This window comes from Centrocercus urophasianus, unplaced genomic scaffold (assembly GCF_019232065.1).
Source record: "Centrocercus urophasianus isolate 14NV4802_14NV808 unplaced genomic scaffold, USGS_Curo_1.0 seq_16, whole genome shotgun sequence".
Taxonomy (NCBI): Eukaryota; Metazoa; Chordata; class Aves; order Galliformes; family Phasianidae; genus Centrocercus; species Centrocercus urophasianus.
Genome location: NW_024884711.1, coordinates 7,053,511 through 7,078,042, shown reverse-complemented (window position 1 = coordinate 7,078,042; position 24,532 = coordinate 7,053,511). Strand labels below are relative to the sequence as shown.

Sequence of the window (24,532 nt, the reverse complement as noted above, 5' to 3'; positions counted from 1 at the left end):
ATTCTGTAACATTAGTAGTCCTAAAAATGCCTGAAGTGCAGAAGACTCTGTGTACATTTATTTCTGCACATTTTAAAACTCTTGTTGTAAAGAGACTGGCTGTGTGATTTAGTGATTTATTAGATGTTGGATGGACCTTCTTCGGAGCCGACTCTGAGCCTATTGAAAATGAGTTTGTTATTGACATCATTGAGGACATCTTTAGGTGAAGCCAAATGCAAGAAATACAGAAAATCTAACTGGAGTTTTAGACTTAAAAAAAATATCTCAGAGAACTTTGTTTGCTATTAAATGTCATGTTGAAAGTATTATGACGTAAATGTACCTCAGGACTAAAGTATTTTCTTGCAGACAAGAGACTTATTTAGTATTGCTGCTGTCTGAGCTGTGACTAATATTTGCAGCCAGGTAGAGGGCATTATTCTTGAGGATATTGATGCTTTAATGTTTTTGAGCATGAGATTTCCTCTTATACATACTTCAGTTATTCCATTTAACACTGTTTTCTAGTAGTAATTTCAGTGTTGTGATCACACAACAGCTTACAGTATAAATGTAGATTTTTACTTTCCATGGGCTAAGCCAAAATATTAGCTGCATATCCATCCTCTTTGTCACAGTTTTTATTGCACTTCATTTTCAAAGGTCAGTCTCCATCTCTTGGTGTTAAGGGCATGTTAGTGTCCTAATCTCCAGGATTACTTGCTCTAGTACTTCTGGAGTATTATCCCTCTCATTCAAAATGAGTGCACATAGAATTTTATCCTTAGAACTAGAACAGTGATCCTTGGTATCTAGATTCATCAGTTTACATCTTCAAGATTAGAGTAGAAGGTAAGGAGGGATGTGAAAGTGTGTAAATCTTGGAAAATCTGTTGTATTCATTTAGGCCCTCTCATGCAGGAAATAAATCACAATACTTGAATAGATCCAGTTTTCTCAAGAAATAGTTCGTTACTATAACTAGAAAACTATAACAAGAAAAAGCTATTCCTTTTCTGCCCAGTACATCCAGAGTCACACAGGGAACAATGGCAAAGGAATTTGTGAGGCTCACGTTTCACATCTTCAGGTTGAATGTGTTTTGTGCTATAACGTAACAGAATTTCTGTACTATTGAGTTGCAAATGATGGTATCTTTAAAATTATTAAGATGCACATCCAGAGTATTATAGCTATTTGCCTTCAATTTTAGTGGCTGCTCAGTTTTTCCTGTTATTCTTTTCAACAGGCCTTCACCCTGATGTACTGTAGGAGGGGAGAGAGAACCATAGCAGAAATTGTGCTGGTTCTCCAAAATATCTGAGCTCAGCAAATCTTGCAAGCGATTCATTATTTAGTTGTTAGGTGGGGATGTACTGATTATATAGATCTCAAAGGACACCCTGCCAGCTATAAGCAAGGTCAGAATTTACCAGCTGCTATTGAAAACTATTTGGCAAGAACAGTGTGCTTTTCCCCATTTTTTTTCTTGTTTTCCTTTGAAGTTAGTGTATATATATATATATATATATATTGTTCCACCTTTATGATTTTGGAAAATGGGATTCTGATTTGAAGTCCCAGGTCATTAATCCAAATGTCCTTGGATTTTTACCCAGTCTGTAGAACAGGACATGTGTTGACTCTGGTACAAAGCCCTCAGCCATGTAGCCTAAATTAAATCAATACTGTGTTATTTGCTATATATCAGTATAAAAATGTCCACAAGTATTGTTATCACAGAATCATAGAATGACTTAGGTTGGAATGGACCTTAAAGATCATTGAGCTCCAACCCCCTCCCATGGGCAGCATTATGATGCACTTGGAATAAGTACAGGGAGCAAACTTGGTAATGGGTCTATTAGCCACTATACAAAATAGCACAATTTAGCTTTGGTGTGATTTCTTGGGATGCTCATCCTGGTGTTCATTTTACACATTGTTGAGCCTCAGGTCCAGCACTTAAAATGAACTGTAAGATTTTATGAATTTACTTGGATATGTTAAAAAAAAATCAGACTTTTTCACCTTCTTTACTGGGCTGCATTTCATAGATCTGTGTGCCATTCTGTTATCCTGAATTTTTAAGGATTTTTTTAAAATGGATACTAATGTCACAATTGCTTTAGCAGTAGAGAATTTTCATCCAGTCTGAAAATTGTATTCCAGTTACGAAACACGTAATTATTAATGTAGAATTATCCATTTTAAAATGTCAAGTAGCCCCGAACACTCAAAACATTACAATTAGACTAATACATCTTTCTGTTTTGCACATAAAACATAATTTCCCTAGTTTGTCATGCTGTGCATACATCATACATAGACTGAGCTGTTCAGTTTTCTAGTGCCTTAATTTTGTCAATCATTTCCAAATGTGAGAATGCTCTCACATGCCATTAATTATATAGTCTGTTTTCAGTATAGATACACTTAAAAAATCTTGACAGTGTTTGCTAGATGCAGCATAGTGACCTTGGGAGGTTTATTAAGGTACGTGGAAGTAATAAGGGTAGTGAATACTCAAATGGCACTCAGCAAACCCTTCTGGAAAGAGGTTAGCAGTGCAGGCTGCTGTAATAAAAATAGACTCAAAGAGAACTTCTTTGTTCATCACATATTTTTTTCCCCACTTATTTCTCTGAAAAATCAGAGCTTTTTTTCTTTTTTTTTTTTCCCCTACCTTATGGGAAATTGGTTATACACATAGCTCCAGAGGGAAGGAAATACTCTGCTGAAACTCCTGCTGTCTCCCATTAGAGACAATGAAGACTTCTTCAGAGTAATGAGTATTTGGCCTGTAATTTCTACCAGTTTCTCCCAGAAGACAGATTTTATCCCTGAGTGATTGATTTATGATAGTATTCCACTTGCTGAATCATTCATATTCAATGAAGACTTAAGCGCTCAGTGCAAATTAACTCACTGGACAGGTTGCTTGGAGTTCTGGGGCCAGGTATTTTTCATAAAGCACAAAAAACCCCCCACCATTTCCCATTCTCACAAACTCTATTCTGATTTCTGGAGACAGAATTCAACAGCTCTAAATTCTAATTCACAGTTCTTCCAAGAGCTGATGTTAGCTTTTACTTATTGATTTATCTTGAAAAATGAAATGCATAGAGAATATTGTTGATATTTTTTCCCTTGTGTCTCCAGCTTTAAATAAGATTCTTATTATTTCAAGTGAAAACATGTCCTAAATATGCTTTAAATTTTGCATATCCTTGAAGTAGGGTGTCAGAGTTTTGTTTGCAATGAAATGAAGGTGCTTTAATTCAAGAGTTATGAATTAATTATGGATGAGTTATAAAAATTATCATTGTCGTCAAGTGAAGAAATTTTCATTCAGTGATATTACAATGAAAGTCAAAGTCCACTGATGCTTGAAGGAGATAGTAGAGTAGTCTTAAGAATTCAGATTTCATTTTACAGCTTTTGAACCAAAATTCATCCTGCTTTTTCTTCTTTTTTTAATATGCCCTTTTCTTAGACTTTGCCATACCTATCATGTTCCCAAGACCCAACAGACGTCAGAACTAGAAAGGTAGTGCCCTACCTTGAGAACTAAGTTCCTAAAAAGTAAATCAATAAGTTTATAATACAACTCTCTTCGTAGATTTCCAGGGCTCTTTACAAAGCAACCATCAAGCTTTGATGCAAATGCAGTTTTAAACTCAGAACAGTTTCTTTGAAGCTTTAGACAAGGTTCAATGATTGATAATCAGTAATGTCACCATCCTGAATGACAGGAAGATAATTGGAGGGAAAAGGAACCTTTTGTGTTATGCTTGAGACAAACTTGTTTGTTCACTGAACTGAGAGATGCTGTAGCAGATACTCTAGGATTTCCCTGGTACTGTTAGGAAACTATTTTTTTTGTATGAGATCAAAGATATGTGATTTCCTGATTCTTTTTTGATAAGTCATTTTGGGAGAAAAATTTAACTATCATTTTCACCAAGATACATTTTGCTAACGTTTAGCTGCAAGTAGCAAGCACTCTGTTGTATATGGGATTAATAAGTGAATGATTAGAAATAACTTGTTTGGGGACAAATTCCAGATGGGGCCTCATGAGTGTGGAGTCCTCTCTCACTCTACTGAGCCATAGCTTTTATGCCCCATCAGCCCTAATCGTGATCCACTTGTCTCCATCCACTCAGATGGATATTCCGTGCTCAGAAAACTTTCAAAGTTGACAACAAGGTAATTATGGGTAAGATCAGCATTTTTAAATCCCTGAATTTTCAGTGGTTAGCGTAGGAGCTGCGTGTTCGCTGTCTGCTGTGGCAGAGGTGAGATGTTACTGCTGCTCTCCAGTCCAGGGAGGCTTGCACAGTACTGTCCTGGTGTGCTCAGCAGTGACTCGTGCAGAGCGTGGTGGCTGAGGAATAACCCACGCCACAACTCCCTGAAGCACTGTGAAAATGCTGTGTGGGAAAGGCTGATTCCCCCTGGGGCCAGAGGAGAGAGGGCAGAATAGTTTTAAATGATAGTTACTATCATGCAGAATGACATCTCCAAAAGACAAGCTGTAAACTCACTCAGCTGCTGATTTGTGTCATGGTCATCCTTCAAGACAGGCGATGAAAAGCTGTTGAGAGATATTAACCCATCTACTGACACCCATGGAGGAGCACAAACTCCAGCATTAATCTTGTTTTGTGGCTTTTGTCAGTGCCGCATAAAGGTAGGTGGATTGTAGTTGATCTCCAGACCAGAAAAGAAATATTAACGCATAGCTAGTAGCATTACTGTCAAAATAAAGGCCCGCAGGATAATGGGAAATTCTTTGTTCACCCAGGGAAAGAATTACAGCTTCCTCAGCCAGCCAAGAACACATTATTATATTGTCAAATTTTAGTAATTTTGCACTGATGCGTAGGAAATTAATTTCAAATCACTAGATATCCTGATGCATTCATTTGGACCCAGCTCCATCGAATGACTTGGCACATTTTTAGGCACAGTTGGACACCCTGAGTATAAAGTTGCCATTCTGAAGGCTCCTATTTAGCTCCCCTCCAACACTGGCAGTGAGTCAAAGCACTAAGTGCCTATGATTTAGCTGATATTGATACTGCTTCTCAGAAGCTTAGAAGTACCTTATCCTTAACAGAACCAACTCTGTCTCATGCCAAAAGCCTATCATTAGCCACAAACAGATATCTGTCTGCCTCCATGGCCTCTGGGGCTTGTTCCAGTTAATTTTCTCTAGGCATTCTGTGATGCACAGAATAATGGCAGCATGAGGCATTTTATTCAAACCACAGCTGCGAAGGATGACTGTGCAGAGACTGGCAGTAGCTGCTCTCAGCTGGTAGGCTGGCAGTCAGAGCTTGCTGGGGGCCATGGGGGGGCCCAGCCCTGTCTCCCCTTCGCCTGGATCACTGGGGTGGTCCTCTGCAGGTACAAGGAGTGAAGGAGGCTGGACTCAGTATTGAATTTCTCCCAATTTGCAGTGGGAAAACACACCCTTTGGGCATTCACTTACATATGATGTACTGGATTTCAGTCCTTTGGAGAACTGCTTGAACTAGTTTATACAGGAACTGTGGAGTTTCCCTACTGAATGTCTCCAAGTGAGGCTGTCTAAAGGCTTATGGCCTGCAGCTTAAATTGTATCAATTAGTTTTGATAAAATGTACTTTATGTAGCTAGGCTGCACTGGGAGAAGTTTAATTTGAGCTGACCTGTGTCCAGGCAATGGGATGTCTTCCCAGCAAGGAATGGCTAAAACTTAACAAAGGCAGACAGTGCATGATGATATGAAGACTTGTGTCTTCTGTCACAGCCTGTGCTTCCAGCTCTAGTGGGGATGTCACAGTAGAAATATTTTCCCCAGTCCAGGTGGAGTGGTGGAAAGTGAGAAAACAGAAGCTAAGACATAGAGCAGATAACTTTCTACACAGTCTGATAGTGACAGAAAAAGGAGGAGTGGCTTTGAACTAAAAGAGGAGAAAGTTAGATGTTAGAAAAAGGTTATTTACTCAGAGGGTGGTAAGGCGCTTCAAGAGGTTGCCCAGAGAAGCTGTGGTGCCCCATCCTTGGAGGTGCTCAAGGCCAGGTTGGATGGGGCCCAGGGCAGCCTGATTCAGTGGGTGGCAGCCCTGCCTACAGCAGGGAGTTGGAGTTCAGTGTTCTTTAATGTCTCTTCCAACCTAAGCCATTCTGTGATTCTATGTCAGGTGTCCTGCTGTGCTTGTGGATCTTGGTTAAGAAAGGGATGATGGCTCGTTTGTGGGGCAAAATAGTGAGTTTGGAGGTGAGTGAGCTACAAGAGTAAATGGCTGATAATCAGAATGCATGAGAGTGTAAATGGGAGCTCTGTGCCGGTTCTCACAGCACGTTCAGAAGTTAGGCTTTTAGCTGTAAATGCAGGTGTGCCACACTTCATGTGAAATAGTACCTATAAATGGAAATGTGGTGTGAAATCCATCATTGGAAGGTCCCTCCACTTGGATGGAAAAATACCCACTGGTGCAGATCAGGGGTGTCATGAGCTAACTTTGCTTTCTGGGAAATCGCTTCCCCCACTCTGTTGGTATAATAAAAGATTCGGTACTGTGTTTGACATGTACTGTCTGAGATCCCAAATTTCTGTCCCCATTGCAGAAAATGTTCTGTGTGGTAGCAAATTCATATTAATGCAGCTTTCAAGCCCAAATAGAGCTTGATGTAAAGGAGCTTTTGTAAAAGGAGGTTATAATTTTTGTCACCTACCCCTTAATTTTCAAAGTATGAGCGCTTTTCCCCTAATTCTATTGTATCAGGTTTTATACAGAGAAGCTAATTTGCATGCTCAAGCTACACTGAAAAGATTCCAGTCTGCAGGTAACATTTATTAGCAGAGACAGTACTCCTGAGATGTGTGTTTGCTTAATTTTTCATCTTTAAATAGAAAGGAATGACAAAAAAAAACAATTTGTTGACAAGAGAAAGAAGAAGGGATCTCTAGAGGCATTGATGAAGCAGTCATGATTTCTAAATAGCTTCTCATTGATTGATTTTTAGCCACTGGGAAGAAATAGAGTATTTCTGCAGAGATTTCAGGGAATTCTGCTGAGATTTGAAGGAATTTCCATTACTTGCCTAACAAATCCCTATTTAGCTTGCTGTGCTGATCTAATTCCTTGGTTGCCGGAGTCCAACATTTATCACTTCCAGCAGTTTTCATTTTCCACTGAACATCACCGCTGGGAGAAAAAATCTGTTTTCCAGTTATGGGAATCTGGACTGAGTCACACCTGGACCTGCAGGGAGTCCAGCCCAACCCTGTCAAATCCAACGTGGACTTGAGAACCTGCGGGGATTTCCTGAAAAAGAAATGATTGCCCCAACCTGAATACTCTTGAAATCCTAGCAAAATGTTGTTGGGAGGAAAGGCTCCTAGCCACAACTTCACCTAACCAAAATAAGACGTTTTTCAATACAAATTGGTGATGTCTTCACAAGTGCCAGCAAACTCTGTTTGCTGCCATTTGTTTGATGCCATTCAGGTCCCAGTCCTGCCATGGGTGCTGTATGGATGGGCACCATTGGGGTACAACAAGAAACGTGGGGTGTGTGAGCTTAAGCAGGTTTGTTTAAACAGTGAGGTGAATGCAATCCCTGCAGCAGACTTACAAGGAGCAGGCAGATAGAGTTTCTGATATGCTGAAGAAAAATTAACTTTTTCATCAAAATATTATGAACCCTCCACTGTTGGGAATGCTACTACTTGTGACGTGTGGCACATGAATTTAAAGATGTTTGTCTTTGGAAAAATAAATTTTGCTCACTGTATTGCAGTTTTCAGTTGTCTCTTTATAAATCAACATTAAGTTTCTGTGACTGTATTCTTTGTCACTGAATTACAGATCTGTCAGCCGATAAAGGGTAGTGCTGGAGAAAAAGACAGAATTGCCAGTTGGTTTATGCTGATCTGGTACAACAGTTTCCTTGTTATTTGATAGCAGCTAAAATGAAGCAACACATTCTGTTATATGCTTATTCTCATATAATGCCACTGATGTGTGCCTGACTGGGGATGCTTCTCTTGGTTTTGATGAAACACGGGGGCAATGATATATGTGTGCATATTGGACTTGCTGAAGATAAAACAGTGTGTCAGATTTGGTGTGGGAAGGAATGGTGGTCTGCAGCAGTGGCAATGGCCCTGTCTCCTATGACTTTATTATGGTGAGGTGTTTACTCCTGGGCCTTTTGTTTAACACAACCATAGAGAAATTCCATGGAAAATTTTAGTTCCTTTTGCTGTCAGACAAATAAGGTGTGTTATTATCACATTTTAATAAAGGTAGATACAACATTAAAAAAGAAAAATCAGCACTTGCAATTGCTTGTATCAATATATAATATAAGTTAAGTTTGACTTGACCTTTATTTATCTTTAGATCTGCCATCCAGAAGCTGGGAGGAGAGGTATTTGAGAAGGTATACACCTATCTGAAGCAGGCGAGACAGCAGAAGACCAGTGAGGAAGAAATAACGAGACACCTGGAGAAACTGGTTCCTAGAGCAAGTGATTGCTTTGAGGTGGATCAGCTCCTCTACTTTGAGGAGCAGCTGCAAGATTCAGAATCGTATCTTCAGCTGTAAGATGTGCAGGTAACAGTTTGGGAAATAATGAGCAAGACAGTGCTGAGCTGCCTGCTTCAGGCCAGTGAACAAATCCTGGAGGAGTCTGGAGGAATCTGCTGAAGGTAACTCAGAACATAAACAGTAGACAGGCTGTTGGAGAGTCCAATCTGTGCAGTGAGCAGTGGGCAAGTACAGTATAGATTACAAGGGTAGGAAGGAAAACTTACAGAGGGGAGAGTTTATAATTATCGGTGTTCCTTTCACTGCTTAGGGCATAACGGAAGAGTTCTCTTGGACACTAGTCAGTGGCAAAGCTGCCACTGAAGGCAATGGTGCAGGATTAGGCTCCAGCTGTTGTTTATTCCTGCACTGACTGGCCCTTGTGGCATTTAAGCACATCTATTTTGTACTATGGCAGAATACAAATGTGTATGGCTATTCCTCCACAAATTGTCTTGTTGCCATTTGTTGTCTAAAGAACTGCATTTAATTTGTGTGTCTTTCAAAGGAACTGTGAAAATATAGATCACATAATCAGGGAATGGCTTGGGTTGGAAAGGACGTTAAAGGTCATCAAGCTCCAACCCATGCCATGGGCATAGCACAGTCACTTCCCACCAGACCAAGCTGCCCAGAGCCCTGTTGTACCTGCTCTTGAATGTTTCCAGGCATGGTGCATCCACAGCTTCTATGGGCAGCCTGTGCCGGGCCTCACTGCCCTCTGAGTGAGTTTTATTTCTAATATCTAATTAAAGTCTCCCCTCTTTCAGTTTAAAACCATTCCCCCTTGTCCTGTCACTATCTGACCATGCAGAGTTGGACTCTCTCCTGTTTATAAGGGTTTTTTTAGTACTGGAAGGCCATAGTGAGTTATACTCTCAGCCTTTCTTCTCTGGACTGAACAAGCCCAGCTGCCTCAGCCTTTCTTCATAAGAGAGGTGCTCCAACCCTCTGATCCTCTTCATTGCCCTTCATACACTCCAGCAGCTCTGCATCCTTCTTGTGCTGGGGTACCCAGACCTGGATGCAATACTTGGGCAAAGCAGAAGGGGACAATCCCCTCCCACTCCCTGCTGGCCACCCCTCTTTGGATACAGTCCAGGATACTGTTGGCCTTCTGGGCTGCAATTGCACACTGTTGTCTCATGTCAAGCATGTGTATATTCATCCACGCTTACTCACATACATAGAAATAAGTATATATATGCATAGAGACGGGAAAACATTTGGCCACATTGTTGTACATGTTTAAGTTTACAGAGACAGAGAGATGAGGCCAGAGCTGTAGATGACTATGACAGCTAGGAATTCTTATTACAGATTCTCAAAGTTTTTTATCACTGTACACAGAACAATAAATCAATTTTCTTTTGCTTGCACACAGATAATGGTATTTTTTTTTCATATCATTTATGTTTCCCTCTTCATATGCATCACTCTTTTGCTGATTGGAAGTGCATATTATGCTGTGATAATATACTTGTGCATTCTGAGCTCCTTTGCCTATCTGTGGAACAGTAACAGATAACAAGTAATACAGTCTATAGAAGAATCTCAAGTGAATTGTGGAACAGTTTAGTTTTAGCCATCTAGCCATTATCAAAAGCCCTGCGTACTCTGTTTTTTGCCATAACTCTTCAAGTGCTCAAGAGCTGAATTAGATGAATGAAAGTAAATTCATAATGTGAACTTCAAAAAAATGTTGCTACTTGACTTGGACTAAAACTAAGGATACTGGGATTGTAAGTAAAGTAAGTAAAGTAAGGACAAGAACTGATTCATCTTTGTGACGTGCATGAAGAGATTCAAAGGGAACAGCAATTGATCATCCTTATCCATACCAGCAGTAACACAACCTGCAGAAGAAAAGTGCATACCCATCTAAGGAAGATGTGGCCTTTTACTGCCAGCCCAAAGTAGGAGATCCTGGTATGTCTGACTTCAGCTTCTGCTGGGAGTACATGAATGTGAAATGATATTCACTGAGGTTGCAAAACTGTTTTTGTCTGTGTGATGTTTCATGTCTCATAGGCAGAGAGACAGTTTGAAGCACAGATTCTCAGCCAGACTTCAGTCCCCATTCTTCTCAGTGCTGTATTTGTGTCCTTGATTCCGTGTGTTTTATACACAACTTCAATTAAGGCCACTTAAATATCAAAATAAGAGGAGTGCTTGGATGTGAATAATATCAGAGAGATACAACCTTGACTACTACACCCACCTCTGGCTGTGATTCAGACTGCTTTTTCACAAAAGCTTGAAAACCAAACTCTGTAGCCATCAATTGCTTTTAAGCATGTTTTATTTGTATTAATTTTCATATTTGATTACTCACAAAGCACTCAAACTCTCTGCTTAATACACGGAGTGTTTTGAATACCATGCTTGCTAATGTGTTGCAATGTAATAGAATTATTAATTATCTGTTTGTGCAAAATGTAATGTATGTATGGGAGCTGTTTCACAGCCTGAAGCACTGATTGATCACCTGAGGCGAGCACTGAGTCAGCCATGGAGCACAGGTGAAGGCAGTTCAGCTGTGTGATGGAAGGGGTGGAGCTTGGCTGCATCTTCTCCTAGACCCCATTTAAGGGCTGACTGCCACTGGGGAAGGATCTCTTTCTGGAGATTCCTCATCTGTGGAGTCTTTCCTGCAAACCTAGATCTTCAGATACAGGTGAGCATTCCTTCCTTGTTTGTTTCTTTTCCTATTTTCACCACGATAATCTTTCCAGTTGTAACACCAACTGTAACACATGCATAATAATTATATGCACACTTGAAAAAGTCTTGAAGTCAGTTTGAAGTTGTTGTTTTTGTAGGTTTTTTTTTTTTTATACTCTTGAAAAGTTTTCAAACCTGAAGACTTAAACAGTAGTTAACATCTGCAGTGTGCTAATCTACCACAAGTACTAGCAACGTTCTGAATCCAAATACCTAAATAAGGTAATCAAGAAATGGGGAAAAAAAAATCAACAAAATAACTGTCTCCCAATAAACCCCTGCCCTTTCCAGGTCACATTCATTCCAAAGTTCTCAGCAAACTGTTGAATTTACATCATCCAGATAGGGGCCAACTCTCAGAGGCAGGTCCAGCACTGCTATAGCTTTATACAACTCACTGAAATTGTCTTCTGTTTTTCTGTCTCTTGAACTCTTAGGGAAGGATATGCATCAGTTCAGCTCCATTCTGAAGCTTGTTAAACCTGTTCCATACCTGGGTTTTAGGCTGTCTTCACTTAAGGGCCTTTGAGTCCTCTCCTGCACTGTGTAGTTAGTAGCTATCAGTGGACATCTGGTGTGTTATCCCCATCCCTGCAGAAATGGGTGCGTAAGTCCAAACATGTGACAAAGAACAGTTTTGTGCATCCCGGGGCAGAGAGGTTGGTGCTGCAGTGCTGATAGACTGTCTCTGGTGAGCTTAGTGAGACTGCTCTTGATGCAGCACTATGAGGATTAGATGGAACTGTGTTGATTGAGATGCCATGCTGATGATCTCTTGTATATGGTTATTGGATTGATCATTTTTCTGTAATCGCATTTGAAAGGAGAAAAGTGAACTCTGAACTAATAAAAAAAAAATAAAGTAGGGTAGGGAATGATATCCTCAGAGATTAGTCACTCCTAAGAAATGCAAAAAGTTTCAAGAAAACAGGTGCTCAGGAAAACAGGGCAGAATGGTCACTACATCATGATTTCCATGAAGGAATGGTTGTGCTCCATCAGGCTGTCAGCAGGCCTCACTGCTCTGCAGACAGCTCAGCCTAGAGAGATGTGCAGTCCTTTTCTAACCTGGTAAACTACTGATGGATGGGGAGAAATAAAATCATCGCATTATACTGAGATCTAGATAAACACAGTGATTGCCATAAAAGATGATTTTTTTTCCTTAGAAGATAAGATCTTATATAAAACATGTTTTAATTTTCAGGTTTATTGTGCTTGCTGCGGAAAAGGGCTTATGTTGAAGAAAAGACTGAATCCCTACCTTCTATATATGAAATGCATTCCATACATTGAGGTAAGTTCATCCAGTAAAATCCTGTTGTTAATATTGTGGATCTTTAGTAATAAAGCAATAGAGGAGCAGCTGGACATAAATGTAAGAAAATAAATGTGAAGATATTTGATTGTTGTGTATAGGCCTTCATAAAAGGTCCCATTTGACCTACGTACTTGTACCAAAAGCTTCACAAGTATCAGGCAACCTTGCTGCTTTTTTATTGACTCTCCTAAAGACTCTACAAATTGTAGTACTTGATGCAGAGATATTGCAAAGAAAGGAAGTGAGGCAAGTAATTATTTAATGGTTTTAGGCCTTGAGCTTACTAAAAGAGTGCTTGGACTATAAAGAGGAAAAGGACATTTGAGTTATTTGATGAGAAATAGAGCTGTCAACATCTTTTCCACAGGTGGATTAGAAGGCAGACCAATTATATTTGTTACAGAAAACAAGCAGTTCTTTCTTAGAGGTGACTGGCTTGCCAGGTAATCCCTCAGGGGGCACCAGAAGGCATCTTTCTATAATATGAATTGTCAGAGGTTTCCAGTGTCTGAAAATCCTTTCCAGCGCAGGAAAGGATCACCCTTCCCACAGGACCTGGCTCTGTGGGTGCTGCCCAGTGATGACTTGCTCTGAGGTGTGCTCAGGGCCAGAGCGTGAACCTACTCTGACCACTGCTGGCTCTTGAAGTCCACACAAACCAGGATGGTGGTGCATTGAGCAAACACACAGGCAAGAAAAAGGTAGGAGGCAGCAAAGGATGCTTACCGTTACCTCTAAGACTGAACTTTTGGTACACTAGAGTGAAAGAATATGCTGATAAGAGGAAAAAAAAGCAGCAGATTCAGGAACAATAAGCATGTAAACTTACTGGATTTCATGTTTTGTTCATGTGCTTGTTTCATGTCATAAACTGAAAACCCTGTAGACTCCTCTGAATACTATGTTATTCAGGAGAGAGAGGTTAAGGGGTCCAAAACTGGACCCTAATTCAGGTGCAGCTTCATCTAAGCTGTTATGAATACTAAATTCACTGTCTGCTGGCCATGTTCCTCCTAATTTATATAATCTCAGAATGATGGAATGAATTTCTAGCTTATATTCACCCTAGAAGCTACTGCAAGCTATAAGTCCTCCTTATAAAGTCTGATGTTCAGCCATATCATGGGGTTAGTGCTGCCCAGGTGCAGGACAGGTGCTTTTCTCCTGAATTTCATGATGTTTCTAGTGGCTCAGTCCTCTATCTTCACCAAGGCCAGTGAGGCCCTGCTGCATGTCTTCTCACCCACCTCCTCTAGGTTAGTAACATCCCCAGATGCTTGGAGTTCATCTGTGCCCATCATAGTTGCTGACAAGATGCTGAGCAGTGCAGGCCCCTGGGTCAGCCCTGAGGAACTCCATTGGCTGCCACTGGATGCTATGCCTTGAGATGGGCAGTTTTCAACTCAGATGTATGTTCATTCATTCCTTATGATTGGAACTTCCAAATATACCATACTGGCAAAGAATAAAAGCCTTAGTAAAATCAGGGTATATAACATCCACCTTCCTCCCTTCTTCCATGTATCTCATCACAGAATGAGAGACAAATTCTGTCCTTGATAACTTTATCCCTGCAGATCCCTCAGGGACTGCTTATTGTGCCATGGCCCATGGGTATTCCCTTGGGCTGTACTGTGTTCCTTCAGCATCTCTAGTATGGTTTTTATTTCAATTTTCTTTTTTTCCCCCCATACTTCAGCCTCCTTTTTCTGGCAGAGGCTGCTATATTGATTCACTTCTAGCAAGAGTCAGCAGTGTGAAGGTAGTCTTAAATAATGCAGTGGGGTTTGTGCCATCTGCTCTCTGTGAGCTCCACTGAACTCCAGAAAGCTGCTGTGGGGCCTTCCTAGTGTGTGCTGTCTTGTCCCCCTCTCCTCCATCCGCAGGGCAAGGACAGAAAGCAAGAGAAACTCAGAGCTCAGGAACAATCCTTGTTATGGAGAGAGGCTGTCTCACATGTGAGGATGAGCATTATTCTCTTGATGCCTTTGGGCGTCTGACACTTGGTGGTATATTGCCACCATCCTACCCCTGCCAATGAGCTTTGGAGTCTTCTCATCTTGAGTGTTCTTTAGGGAAGAACTTGGCTCCTAATGCTGATGGAAACTGCTGTGGACTCCCCAGCAGCCTGATTTTGTCAATTACTGACACTGAGAGGCATATCCTGCTATAGGCAGTCTTGGTGACCAGTGCTGGTTTGTGAGAGGAGTGCTGCTCAGTCAAGCTGGGGTGAGGATGAGGAATTGGGCACTGGATTACCTGCAGATCTAGCTCCAGGTCTTAGCATCTGAGGGAGGTGCCCAGGTTTTGCTGCAGCCCTTCATGAGCATGTCTGGATTCATACTCATGATGCAAGACCTGTTTTGAGCTAATAGTGTGCCAGGGAGATTTGCAGAGAGTGAGAAAAAGAGCTCTCACAAAGACAATGAGTCTCCAGACTATCTAATGACTACTTAATATGCGTCTAAGCATTGCACCGTTATTGAATTTTAATTGCCTTCTCTCTGTCTTTGTGCTTTAAAATGAAAAAGGAGAAAACACTACATGTAATGAGGGTGGATGATTAAAAAGTAATACCTAAGAGACAGACAGGCATGTGTGGATAAGACCACAATAATAATGCAATGAGAGAAAGCAACACTACTTTGTGCTTGCCACCTCTTTGGATAGAAAGTGTGTTTTTACAATTGTTAAAAATGTAAGTTATTCTCAGCATCATTTGGTAGAATAATAGACTAATGTGTATCTGTGAGGCAATTAAAGTTACACTGAATGAAATATGGGTTAATTGTTAATGTACAAAAAATCCAATCTATGTTACCAGGTCAGTGCAGATGGGCTTTTTAAAGATTGTTCTTTGGTGTTGTGTTGTTACGGATCTCTGCTTGGATTATTTTACATCATGTTAGTTGTGCAAGCATAACTTTGAGCAGTAGACAGCAGGAAGGTCCTAATGAAAGGAGACAAAGAGAGCTCTGTATTCATGAAGCATTTAAGCATGTAGTTAGCTTTGTGCACCCGCCCCACTGCTGCTAGGTGATAGTTGTGCTGGCAGGAACACAGGAGGGTACTACTGAGAGAAACACAGGATAGGGACTTTTTGCTTCTCAGCAAGGTCTTCAGATCTACAGGTCCCGGCTTTGAGGCAACAAGCATCATCAGTGTTGTTCATGACATTGCCAGCCCTTCACTGGTGGTCCAAAATGTCCACCCTGGATAGTGTTGATGACACCATTAGCTCCTGAGCTGAATTCAGGCTAATGTATTTCAGCTGATAATAATAAGCTGACAAAAGCAATCTGGAAGGCACTGTTGTTCTAGGAGGCTTTACTTAGCACTAGGAGTGCATGAAGAAGTTGACTGAGACATTGCAGGGGGAAGCCACTGAAGAAAGAGTTGCTGTGTGTTACCTCTGCATCATCCTCAGCATCACTAGCAGTGGAATTCCTTCCCAGAAAAGGACCTAGCCTAGAAAACAGCTGAATTATTCTTACAGTCTAGTTAGTCATGGAGTCAGAGAGCTATCTCTGATGCAAAGTAGAGAAAATGTTCAGTTAAGGAGACTGTAGAGACCTAGATCAGGAGCCAAGACACTAAATCTGGATGGGACAGGGGATGAGACAAGACCCAATACAAATTAAGTTTATTTTGTGTTTCCTCCTTCAAAAGTCTTCCTAGTGTCCACAGGCACTCTCTCAAGTGCTCCTGGAATACATTAGTACAAAAGTGAAGATACAAAATGGTATGTGGTGAAGCTGCTGCAATTACCTACAGTCTGTATGGAGAGCACTCTGGAAACAACTGAAGATTCAATAGAGAGCATCCCCTGAAGGCTTCAACCACCATCAGGGAATTCCCCGAGGACATGGCTGTTTGCCTTTGCTGGTAGCCCTGTTAGAACCAACACAACCCCTGCTCACAGTGACTGACCATGTGCCCCCACTAACCTGCAGATAAGGGGTGTATTTTTCTACTAACAAAAACTATTTGCAGGCAGAAGAGTAAGATGGGCCATTGGACCATTTTCTGCTCCCTGGAGCTTCAATGCTGTGTGCCCTCTATACCCAAAAAGCAAATGGTGATTTTTCCAAGATATTGTATGGATAGTGTATAATCAATGAATATTAAGATGTTATAATTATGAAATAAACAAGAGAGTTTGACAAAGCAGATTATGATAATAAAAGGAGGATAAAGAGAAGGCTTACCCCATCCTGGGCTCACTTACAAAACTCCAGCAAAGCAGATTTCCAGAAGAGATCCTTCCCCACTGGTAGCCAGCTCCTAAATAGGTCTAGGAGGGATGGAGCCAGGCTTAACCCCTTCCTGCAGCACAAGTGAATTGCCTTCACCTGTGCTCCTGTGGCTGACTCATTGCTTGCCTCAGATGATCAATCAGAGGTCCAGGCCTCTGAGACTCAGCAGTTCCCATACACTCCACCCCTTCATGGCATGAACCAGTGATCAGATTGACAGAAGGGTAAGCTTTCCCTAATACAGAGATCTGCTATATCGCGCCACTTATACAATTTTCATCGCTCGTGTTGGTACAATTCAAGATGAGTGATGATCAGTGGATGTCCATATTCTTTATGGGCCAGTGCTTGATGACGTGACTGGAGGCATGAGGTCCTGAGGTGCAGGTCCGTTCTATGTTCCATCAGTCCCATGCAGACCATCACTGGGTGTTGTACTTGACCTGACAGTAACACTGGAATGCTTGATGGCATTTTGTTCTTCCAGTGATCCTGAAGGCTCAAAGTCTCACAGGGAGTAATACAGATGTTTCAGAGGTACCAGGAGGGGAAGGTCTGCTCTCCAGGGCAAGACACAGGCTGTATTTCTGTCCTGAGTCAACGCTTCTGCTTGTACTGGGGCACGTCCTGGCTGCCTGTACCACACCTTCTGGCCGGATGTCTGTGGCTGCATAGCAATATCAGGCACCAAAGGAGGTGTCCTGATCTGCCACAGGGACATGATGGGGGTCCCTTTAGCAATGAAAATCGGAGTATTGACCACAATATCAGTAGGCCATATTACTGGCCTACCTATTACTGGAGGGACTACTGAGCCTCCCACCTCCAACAATCTCCCCCAAGGTGCAACTAGGCCACACCACTTGGGTCCTACCTGCACCTTCCAGGGTCATTTTATTCTATGGGTACCTGGATCTAAATTCTCAGGGGCAGCGAGCAGAATATTTTTTCGTTACCAATCTGGGGTCTTACCTGATGATCAGTGCCTGTAATTTGGATCCTAAGCGGTGGCCCATGTCGTCTGCAACATTCTCAGGGCACTGGGTCTGCCATCTCAAAGTCTTTCATTGAGGTCCTGCAGGGTTTCATACAGTCTTTTCGTCCACCCCTGCAGGGACTGGGAGTCTGTCTTCAGGGCAGCCTTAAGAATACCGTTATAACGTTTGATGAGGCCTGCCCCCGTTGGATTATACAGCAGGTGGAATTGCCATTCGTTGTTATTTTCTTCTGCCCAGTAAAATGAGTCCCTTGGTCACTCTTGATGACTTGAGGTGTCCCATAGGCAGTCATCAGTTTAGTGAGTGCCTTGATGGTATATGCCTGGTTTGCTCTTGGTACTGGATAGGCCTGCAGTAGCCCACTTGCAGTGTCGACACAGGTCAGGGCATATCTTGCCCCCTTGGAGTGAGGAAGGGGCCTGATGTAATCGATCTGCCATTGCTGGAGAGTGTTGTGTCCCCTAGCAAGATGGGCTGTTGTTTTGGGCAATGATCTCGGTCTCGTCCTGGAGCAGGCGTCGCAATCCTGGCATGCCTGGACGATATCAGATAGTTGTATGGGCAGTCCTCATGCTTTAGCAGCTGCCCACATTGCCTTTTGTCCAGCATGCCGTAGCTTCTGATGTAAACAGCGGGCGATGTTCTCAGATGGCGAATTCTCAATCCATCGAACTCGGGCCAGTGTGTTTGCTTCATCGTTTTCCGGTGACTGTAGGGGCTGATGACCAGAAACATGGTAGACACGTACAGTCCTGTGTTTGACTGTATTCCATATATCTAACCGCATGTCTTTGCCCCAGATCGGTCGGGCGTGGATAGTCCATTCCTGGGTGGCCCACTGTGCAATCCAAAGAGTGAGACCCCGGTACACAGCCCAACTATCTGTGCAGATGTTCAGGACACCATCACCAGGTTCCTTGGTTATAACCATCCACACGGCTCGCAGTTCTGCCCATTGGCTGCTCTGACCATCCCCCTCATCAAACCAGATTGTCTCGGTGGAAGGATGGTACACTATTGCTCTCCACTTGCTTGGGTTGCCCTTGCTGGACCCATCTGTGTACCAGGCATCTTCAGGAATACAGTATTTTCCCTCCTGAACGGGACTCTTCTCTGGTAGAGTGACCAGTATTTCTTTTGGTGCATCACTGTAATATGTCCCTGGGCCTGGGATCTTCTGGAGTTCTTCTTTCAAGTGTGATGAAGACAGACTGCTCCTTTGGCTGAGGTAGGCAGCCCATCGTGACACTATTTGTGCTTGGGCCACCCCTGTCGTAGGAAGGTGGGTCAGATCTTTCACCCTCCGCTGAATCAGCAGAGTGGTCTTACTATAACTGCAGCTGTTTGAGTTATTGGCTCTACTGCCTGTAATGCCAAATAGGCAGCCAATAACTGTTTTTCAATCATACTGTACCTTTCTTCTGCTCCATGCCAAACATGAGACCAGAAACCAATGGGGGTCCAAACAGAACTCTGGTGTTGCCACAGGCCCCAACTGAAGCCATCTTGAATAATATGAACGCCCAACTCAGCTGGGAGGGTAGGATCAAATATACCCAATGCCTGGGCTTGTTTATCTGCCAGTTTTGTTTGTTGGAAAGCATCCTGTTCCGTTTTCCCCAAGTCCCATAGCTGCCCATTTTTTGCGAGTCTGTATAGTGGCCTTAGCAGCTGCGCTAGGTGAGGTATGAAGGAACGCCAGTAACCCAATATACCTAGAAACTCTTGCAGCTGCTTTGATGTTGTAGGGACTGGGAATGCCTGAATCTTATCTATAACAGCACTGGGTAGCACTTTCATCTTTCCTGACCAAACCACCCCCAGGAATTTTATGGACAGGCCCGGACCTTGCACCTTTTGGGGGTTTATAGCCCATCCCCTCTGTTGTAAATAGGTGGTTAATGAATCTGCCACCTGTCCTACTGCCTCCAGTGAGTCGGACATCAACAGAAGATCATCAATATAATGATATAGGTTAACATCATCAGGTTTTCTCCATTCAGCCAGGTCACGTGCCACTAGATTATGACAATACATTGGTGAATGCACGTACCCCTGTGGCAGGACCTGAAAGGTCCACTGCCTGCCTCCCCATGTAAACATTAACTGATCTTGCGATTCCTCAGCAATTAAGATACTGAAGAACGCATTTGCTAGATCTAGGACACAATGATAGGTTTTTATCTCCCTACTTAATGTGTCCATTAGGGAGGCAATATTGGGTACGGCTGCATGAATAGGCAGCGTGACCTTATTTAATTCTCTGTAATCTACTGTCATTCTCCATGTGCCATCCAACTTTTGCACTGGCCATATGGGGGGAGATATATGGGCTGTGTGCAGGTCTTATAATGCCCGCTTGTTCTAATTCCTGCACCGTTTTCGATATTTCATCTTGCCCACCCAGGAGTCTGTACTGTCCTACATTAGTAATCCAGCAAGGTTTCGGCAGGCAAACAGGCCCATGTTTTGCATGGCCTCTTAATATTGCCTGCAACGCTCAGATACATCTCTGTCGAAGTCTGAACTCTCCCACAGTTGTTTGGAGAGCCAGACCCCGTAGAATATCTATGCCCAAGATGTATTCTTGGACTGGGGCAATAGACACCTTGTACTCCCGGGGTGGAAGATGCCCAACCCCCAATTTTAACCATGTTTGGGTGACAGGAATAGTCTGTCCCCCAAAACCACCAATCATCACTCTGTCTCCACCAAATGTGGTCGTATCTCTGTAGATGATTGGTTTCTGCTCCAGTGTCCACTAATGCCATAACTCTCTGAATATTTTTTCGGGACCAATAAATCGTTAATTCTACATAGGGCCTCCGGTCCTGTCTGGAGGCTCTAGGGGGACTAACATCCCTTGTCACGCCATGAATTGTGCTATGGCCGATTCTTCTGCTTCCAGCAGCTCAGGCATTGTGGCCCAAGACACCTGAGGCAGCTTTTTTTTTTTTTTTTCCTCCCTATTAGGAACAATAAAATCTTCTAGGTTCCATGTCATTGTTGGTATTCTTTCTATAACCCTTACCCTTGATTTCTTAGGGTAGTTCTGAAATTTTTGATTGTCCATTAGTTGTCTCCAGAGCTGGAGAAGGACATGGTTGGGCTGGCAGTCAATCTTAGCAAATTGGACACCAGCCCAAATTAAATCATTAAACATTTGTTTTCAGGAGACCCTTATCCAAATTAAATCATTAAGCATTTGTTTTCAGGAGACCCTTATGGATCCCGATTGAGTAGCTCGAGTAGACGGCATTTTGGTTTTACTTACTGGCAGGACCTCTGCTGCTTCCAACATCCGAATGTTGCACCTACTCCGCAGGCATTCTGTTTCTCCCAAATCGGCCACTAACTGGGCAGCCTGCTGAACTACAGCTTCTGAGGCCACCAGGGGATTTAATATAGAGACTAAAGTACCATAGAGATGAGAGGGAGCTTGCTGTAGAATCAAGTCTTTCATCCCTGCTGAAAATTTGACCATATCAGGGCCATCAAATGTGTTTTCATAGATAGCTTCCCTTATGCCCAGTTCACAGATATAATTCTGAAGGTCCTCCTTGGAGGACCACATCCCTGTATGTAGCAGAATATCGGATTTATTCGACCATACCATACGGCAGGCCACCATTAACCGTTCTATTATAGAATGGTTTTCATCAAGATATTAATTACCTGCATATAACCTCTACCTCAGAGCAGGATGAACAGTCATGGTGGCCAACTTGGCTATTTCCGGGCCATTCACCAAGACACTTTCTGCCCCAGAACCCCATAGTCTCAATAACCAAGCCGGCACACTTTCTCTAGGCTTCTGCCGAAATCGCTGTACTAAGTCCATCAATTCTGTTGCCGTGTATGGCCAGGCTGTTACATGTAAATGAGTCTGGGCAGGGGGCCACTGATCAGGCTGCACCGCTGCTGGTCTGTCCTGTACTTTCTTTGTTTTCTGAGTTGTGACAGGACGGACTTCTAGTGGAACGGTCAAAATTGGATATTCAAGATCTAATTTGGATTTTTTATTTTTCTGATCAACAAAGTCTGTTGATTCAGGAGTCTGGTCATTGTTTATTGAAATGTTACAAACTCGACCTATTGGAAGATGTAGATTTGGTTTCTTCCCTGTTAATACGCCAAGTTCTTGCTCTAGTTTTCAATACTCTTTCAAAAGTTGATTTTCATTCTCTAAAGTCTTATTTCTTATTTCCGCATGATTTAAGGCATTTAATAGTGACCATGCCACCATGGAGGAAGCCAGTTGTCTTTCTTTAGTGATCAGTAAGTCCTTGTTAAGTCCCTGAAAGTAATCTGCCATGCGATATGGGGATATACTGCCCATAACACGTAAGGGACCCCATTTTTCAATGATAACCGCTAGCTCATAATAGTGGGATCCCACAAATCCTGGGATCTGCCCTGGAATCATTTTCTCTAGAGGAGCATTGTTCTCCCCCTTGACCCATTTATAGAAATTCCAAAGAAAAGACATGATATAAATTTCAGTGTATTTGGCCTGCCTGAAGGCTTCATCCACCAGCAGGGAGTTCCTCGAGGACATGGCTGTTTGCCTTTGCTGGTAGCCCTGTTAGAACCAACACAACCCCTGCTCACAGTGACTGACCACGTGCTCCCACTAACCAGCAAATTAGGGGAGCATTTTTCTACTAACAAAAACTGTTTGCAGGCAGAAGGGTAAGATGGGCCATTAGACCATTTTCTGCTCCCTGGAGCTTCAATGCTGTGTGCCTTCTATACCCAAAGAGCAAATGCTGATTTTTCCAAGATACTGTATGGATAGCGTATAATCAGTGAATATTAAGATGTTATAATTATGAAATAAACAAGAGAGTTTGACAAAGCAGATTATGATAACAAAAGGAGAATAAAGAGAAGGCTTACCCCTATTCTGGGCTCACTAACAAAACTCCAGCAAAGCAGATCTGCAAAAGAGATCCTTCCCCACTGGTAGCCAGCTCCTAAATAGGTCTAGGAGGGATGGAGCCTGGCTCCACCCCTTCTGGCAGCACAGATGAATTGCTTTCACCTGTGCTCCTGTGGCTGACTCATTGCTCACTTCAGGTGATCAATCAGAGGTCCAGGCCTCTGAGACTCAGTAGTTCCCATACAGATAGGTTTTACTTTGGTGCATTTTAAACCTCCTGATCCTGCAAGCCACCAGCATCAGCAGAACAATGGCTTAATGCTGAGGGCAGTTATACCAGGCACCATGTGCTCATAGTGCCTGAGGCAGGCGCTGAGCCTGGACACTCAGGGGATATGTTCCAATCATCTTCAAAACGCATCACGTATGCTTTTGTATGGACCCCTCTTTCATCTATTTAACAGTATCAGTTCAATTGAACTAAATGAATGTAAATTTAAATAATCAAAAGAGAACAAACCTTTTTCTTCTGTCTCTGTTTGGATTTAAGAAGCCCTCTAGGATGAGAAGGAGTGGCCTCAAGTTGCGCCAGATAGGTTCAGGTTGGATATTATAACAGATTTCTTCTCTGAAAGAGCAGTGAGGCTCTTTCCAGCAGTGGCACAGGCTGCCCGGGGAAGTGGTGCAATCACCATCCCTGGAGGTGTTCAAGAAGTGTGTGGATGTGACACTGAGGGATGTGGGGATGGGCTGATGGCTGCCCTAGGTGATCTCAGAGGTCTTTTCCAACCTTAATGATTCTGTGATTCTCTCATGAATGAGTTTGGGAAACTGTGCATCACAGCTGTTTCCAAGTCCTTGAAGCATTTCAGAAAAGTCTCCCTCCATGTTCCCAATGATAGAAGTAAGACTGATGGGTACAACTTTTCAGAAACTTTGGATCAATTGTTGCAATTTCTGTTTATAGACAACTACCTTTTAATGGACACCAGGGCTATGTTGGTGTCACATCCACTTTCCTTTCCTTAAGAGTTGATATTTTCCTTTACACTTTCCAAGCATTGCTTCTACTTTAAATTAGTTCTGAATGTTTGAAATAATTACAAACAAGGATTCTTCCTGTGGATGAAAGCAAAGCATCAAGGAAAACATCACAGCAAGGCAAAAATAATGTTCTGGCTGAAGAGACTCCACAAAGCCAAACATCAGAGAGTCAACTCAGTAAAGAACTAAATTTTCAGCTACCAAAAAGAAGCAGGTTTCCAGAATTCTTCCATGTAAAGAAATACTTAAGAGGCTGTAATAAAAAGAAGCGCTATTTAGGCTTTATTCTTAGAAAGTAAATTGACAGTATTCTAGTGTCATCAGCACCTGAATCTAACTCTTTGACATCAAAATACTTATTTTATTGCTGCATTAGTAATCAGAAGAGATGGTAGAAAAGTTGTGCCATTACTGTCATCTAAGAAAAATACGTTTTTTTAAGTAATTAGTCAAAAGTTTGGCAGCCAAAAGTGTAACATGGCCTGGATGAGCGAATGTGGAGAAAGATACTGATCCGCAGGATTGATGTCTTTTTTGCAGGAAAGTAAAAGAAATTTGAAAATGTCTGAAGTATGAATTATATAAACTGGTTTTGTGAAAATGAGCTTCAATCAAACAAGCTTTGATTTTCCAAATCAAACTAAGACACATTTTGCACTTTCAATGTATTCAGTTGCAATCAAAATGAGTGGAGAGATTTGACTTTTCTTCCTCCCTCCCTCCCTCCCTTCCTCCC

General features: G+C 42.3%; 1 protein-coding gene and 1 long non-coding RNA gene across 7 annotated transcripts in view; both read left to right on the top strand.

Moving 5' to 3' along the window:
* NEK11 (NIMA related kinase 11) overlaps window positions 1-9,021 on the top strand; it is an 85,537-nt gene extending 76,516 nt beyond the window's left edge. For all 4 annotated transcript variants that reach the window (XM_042816453.1, XM_042816451.1, XM_042816454.1 and 1 more), the window contains one exon: window positions 8,385-9,021. In XM_042816453.1, the coding sequence (XP_042672387.1) occupies window positions 8,385-8,589 (205 nt within the window). In that variant the 3' untranslated portion in view covers window positions 8,590-9,021. The remainder of the gene's footprint in view (window positions 1-8,384) is intronic.
* A 2,115-nt stretch (window positions 9,022-11,136) lies between these two features.
* LOC122159671 overlaps window positions 11,137-24,532 on the top strand; it is a 40,938-nt gene continuing 27,542 nt past the window's right edge. For all 3 annotated transcript variants that reach the window (XR_006168581.1, XR_006168579.1, XR_006168580.1), the window contains exons 1-3: window positions 11,137-11,248; window positions 11,733-11,898; window positions 12,503-12,592. This is a non-coding gene — a long non-coding RNA (uncharacterized LOC122159671). The remainder of the gene's footprint in view (window positions 11,249-11,732; window positions 11,899-12,502; window positions 12,593-24,532) is intronic.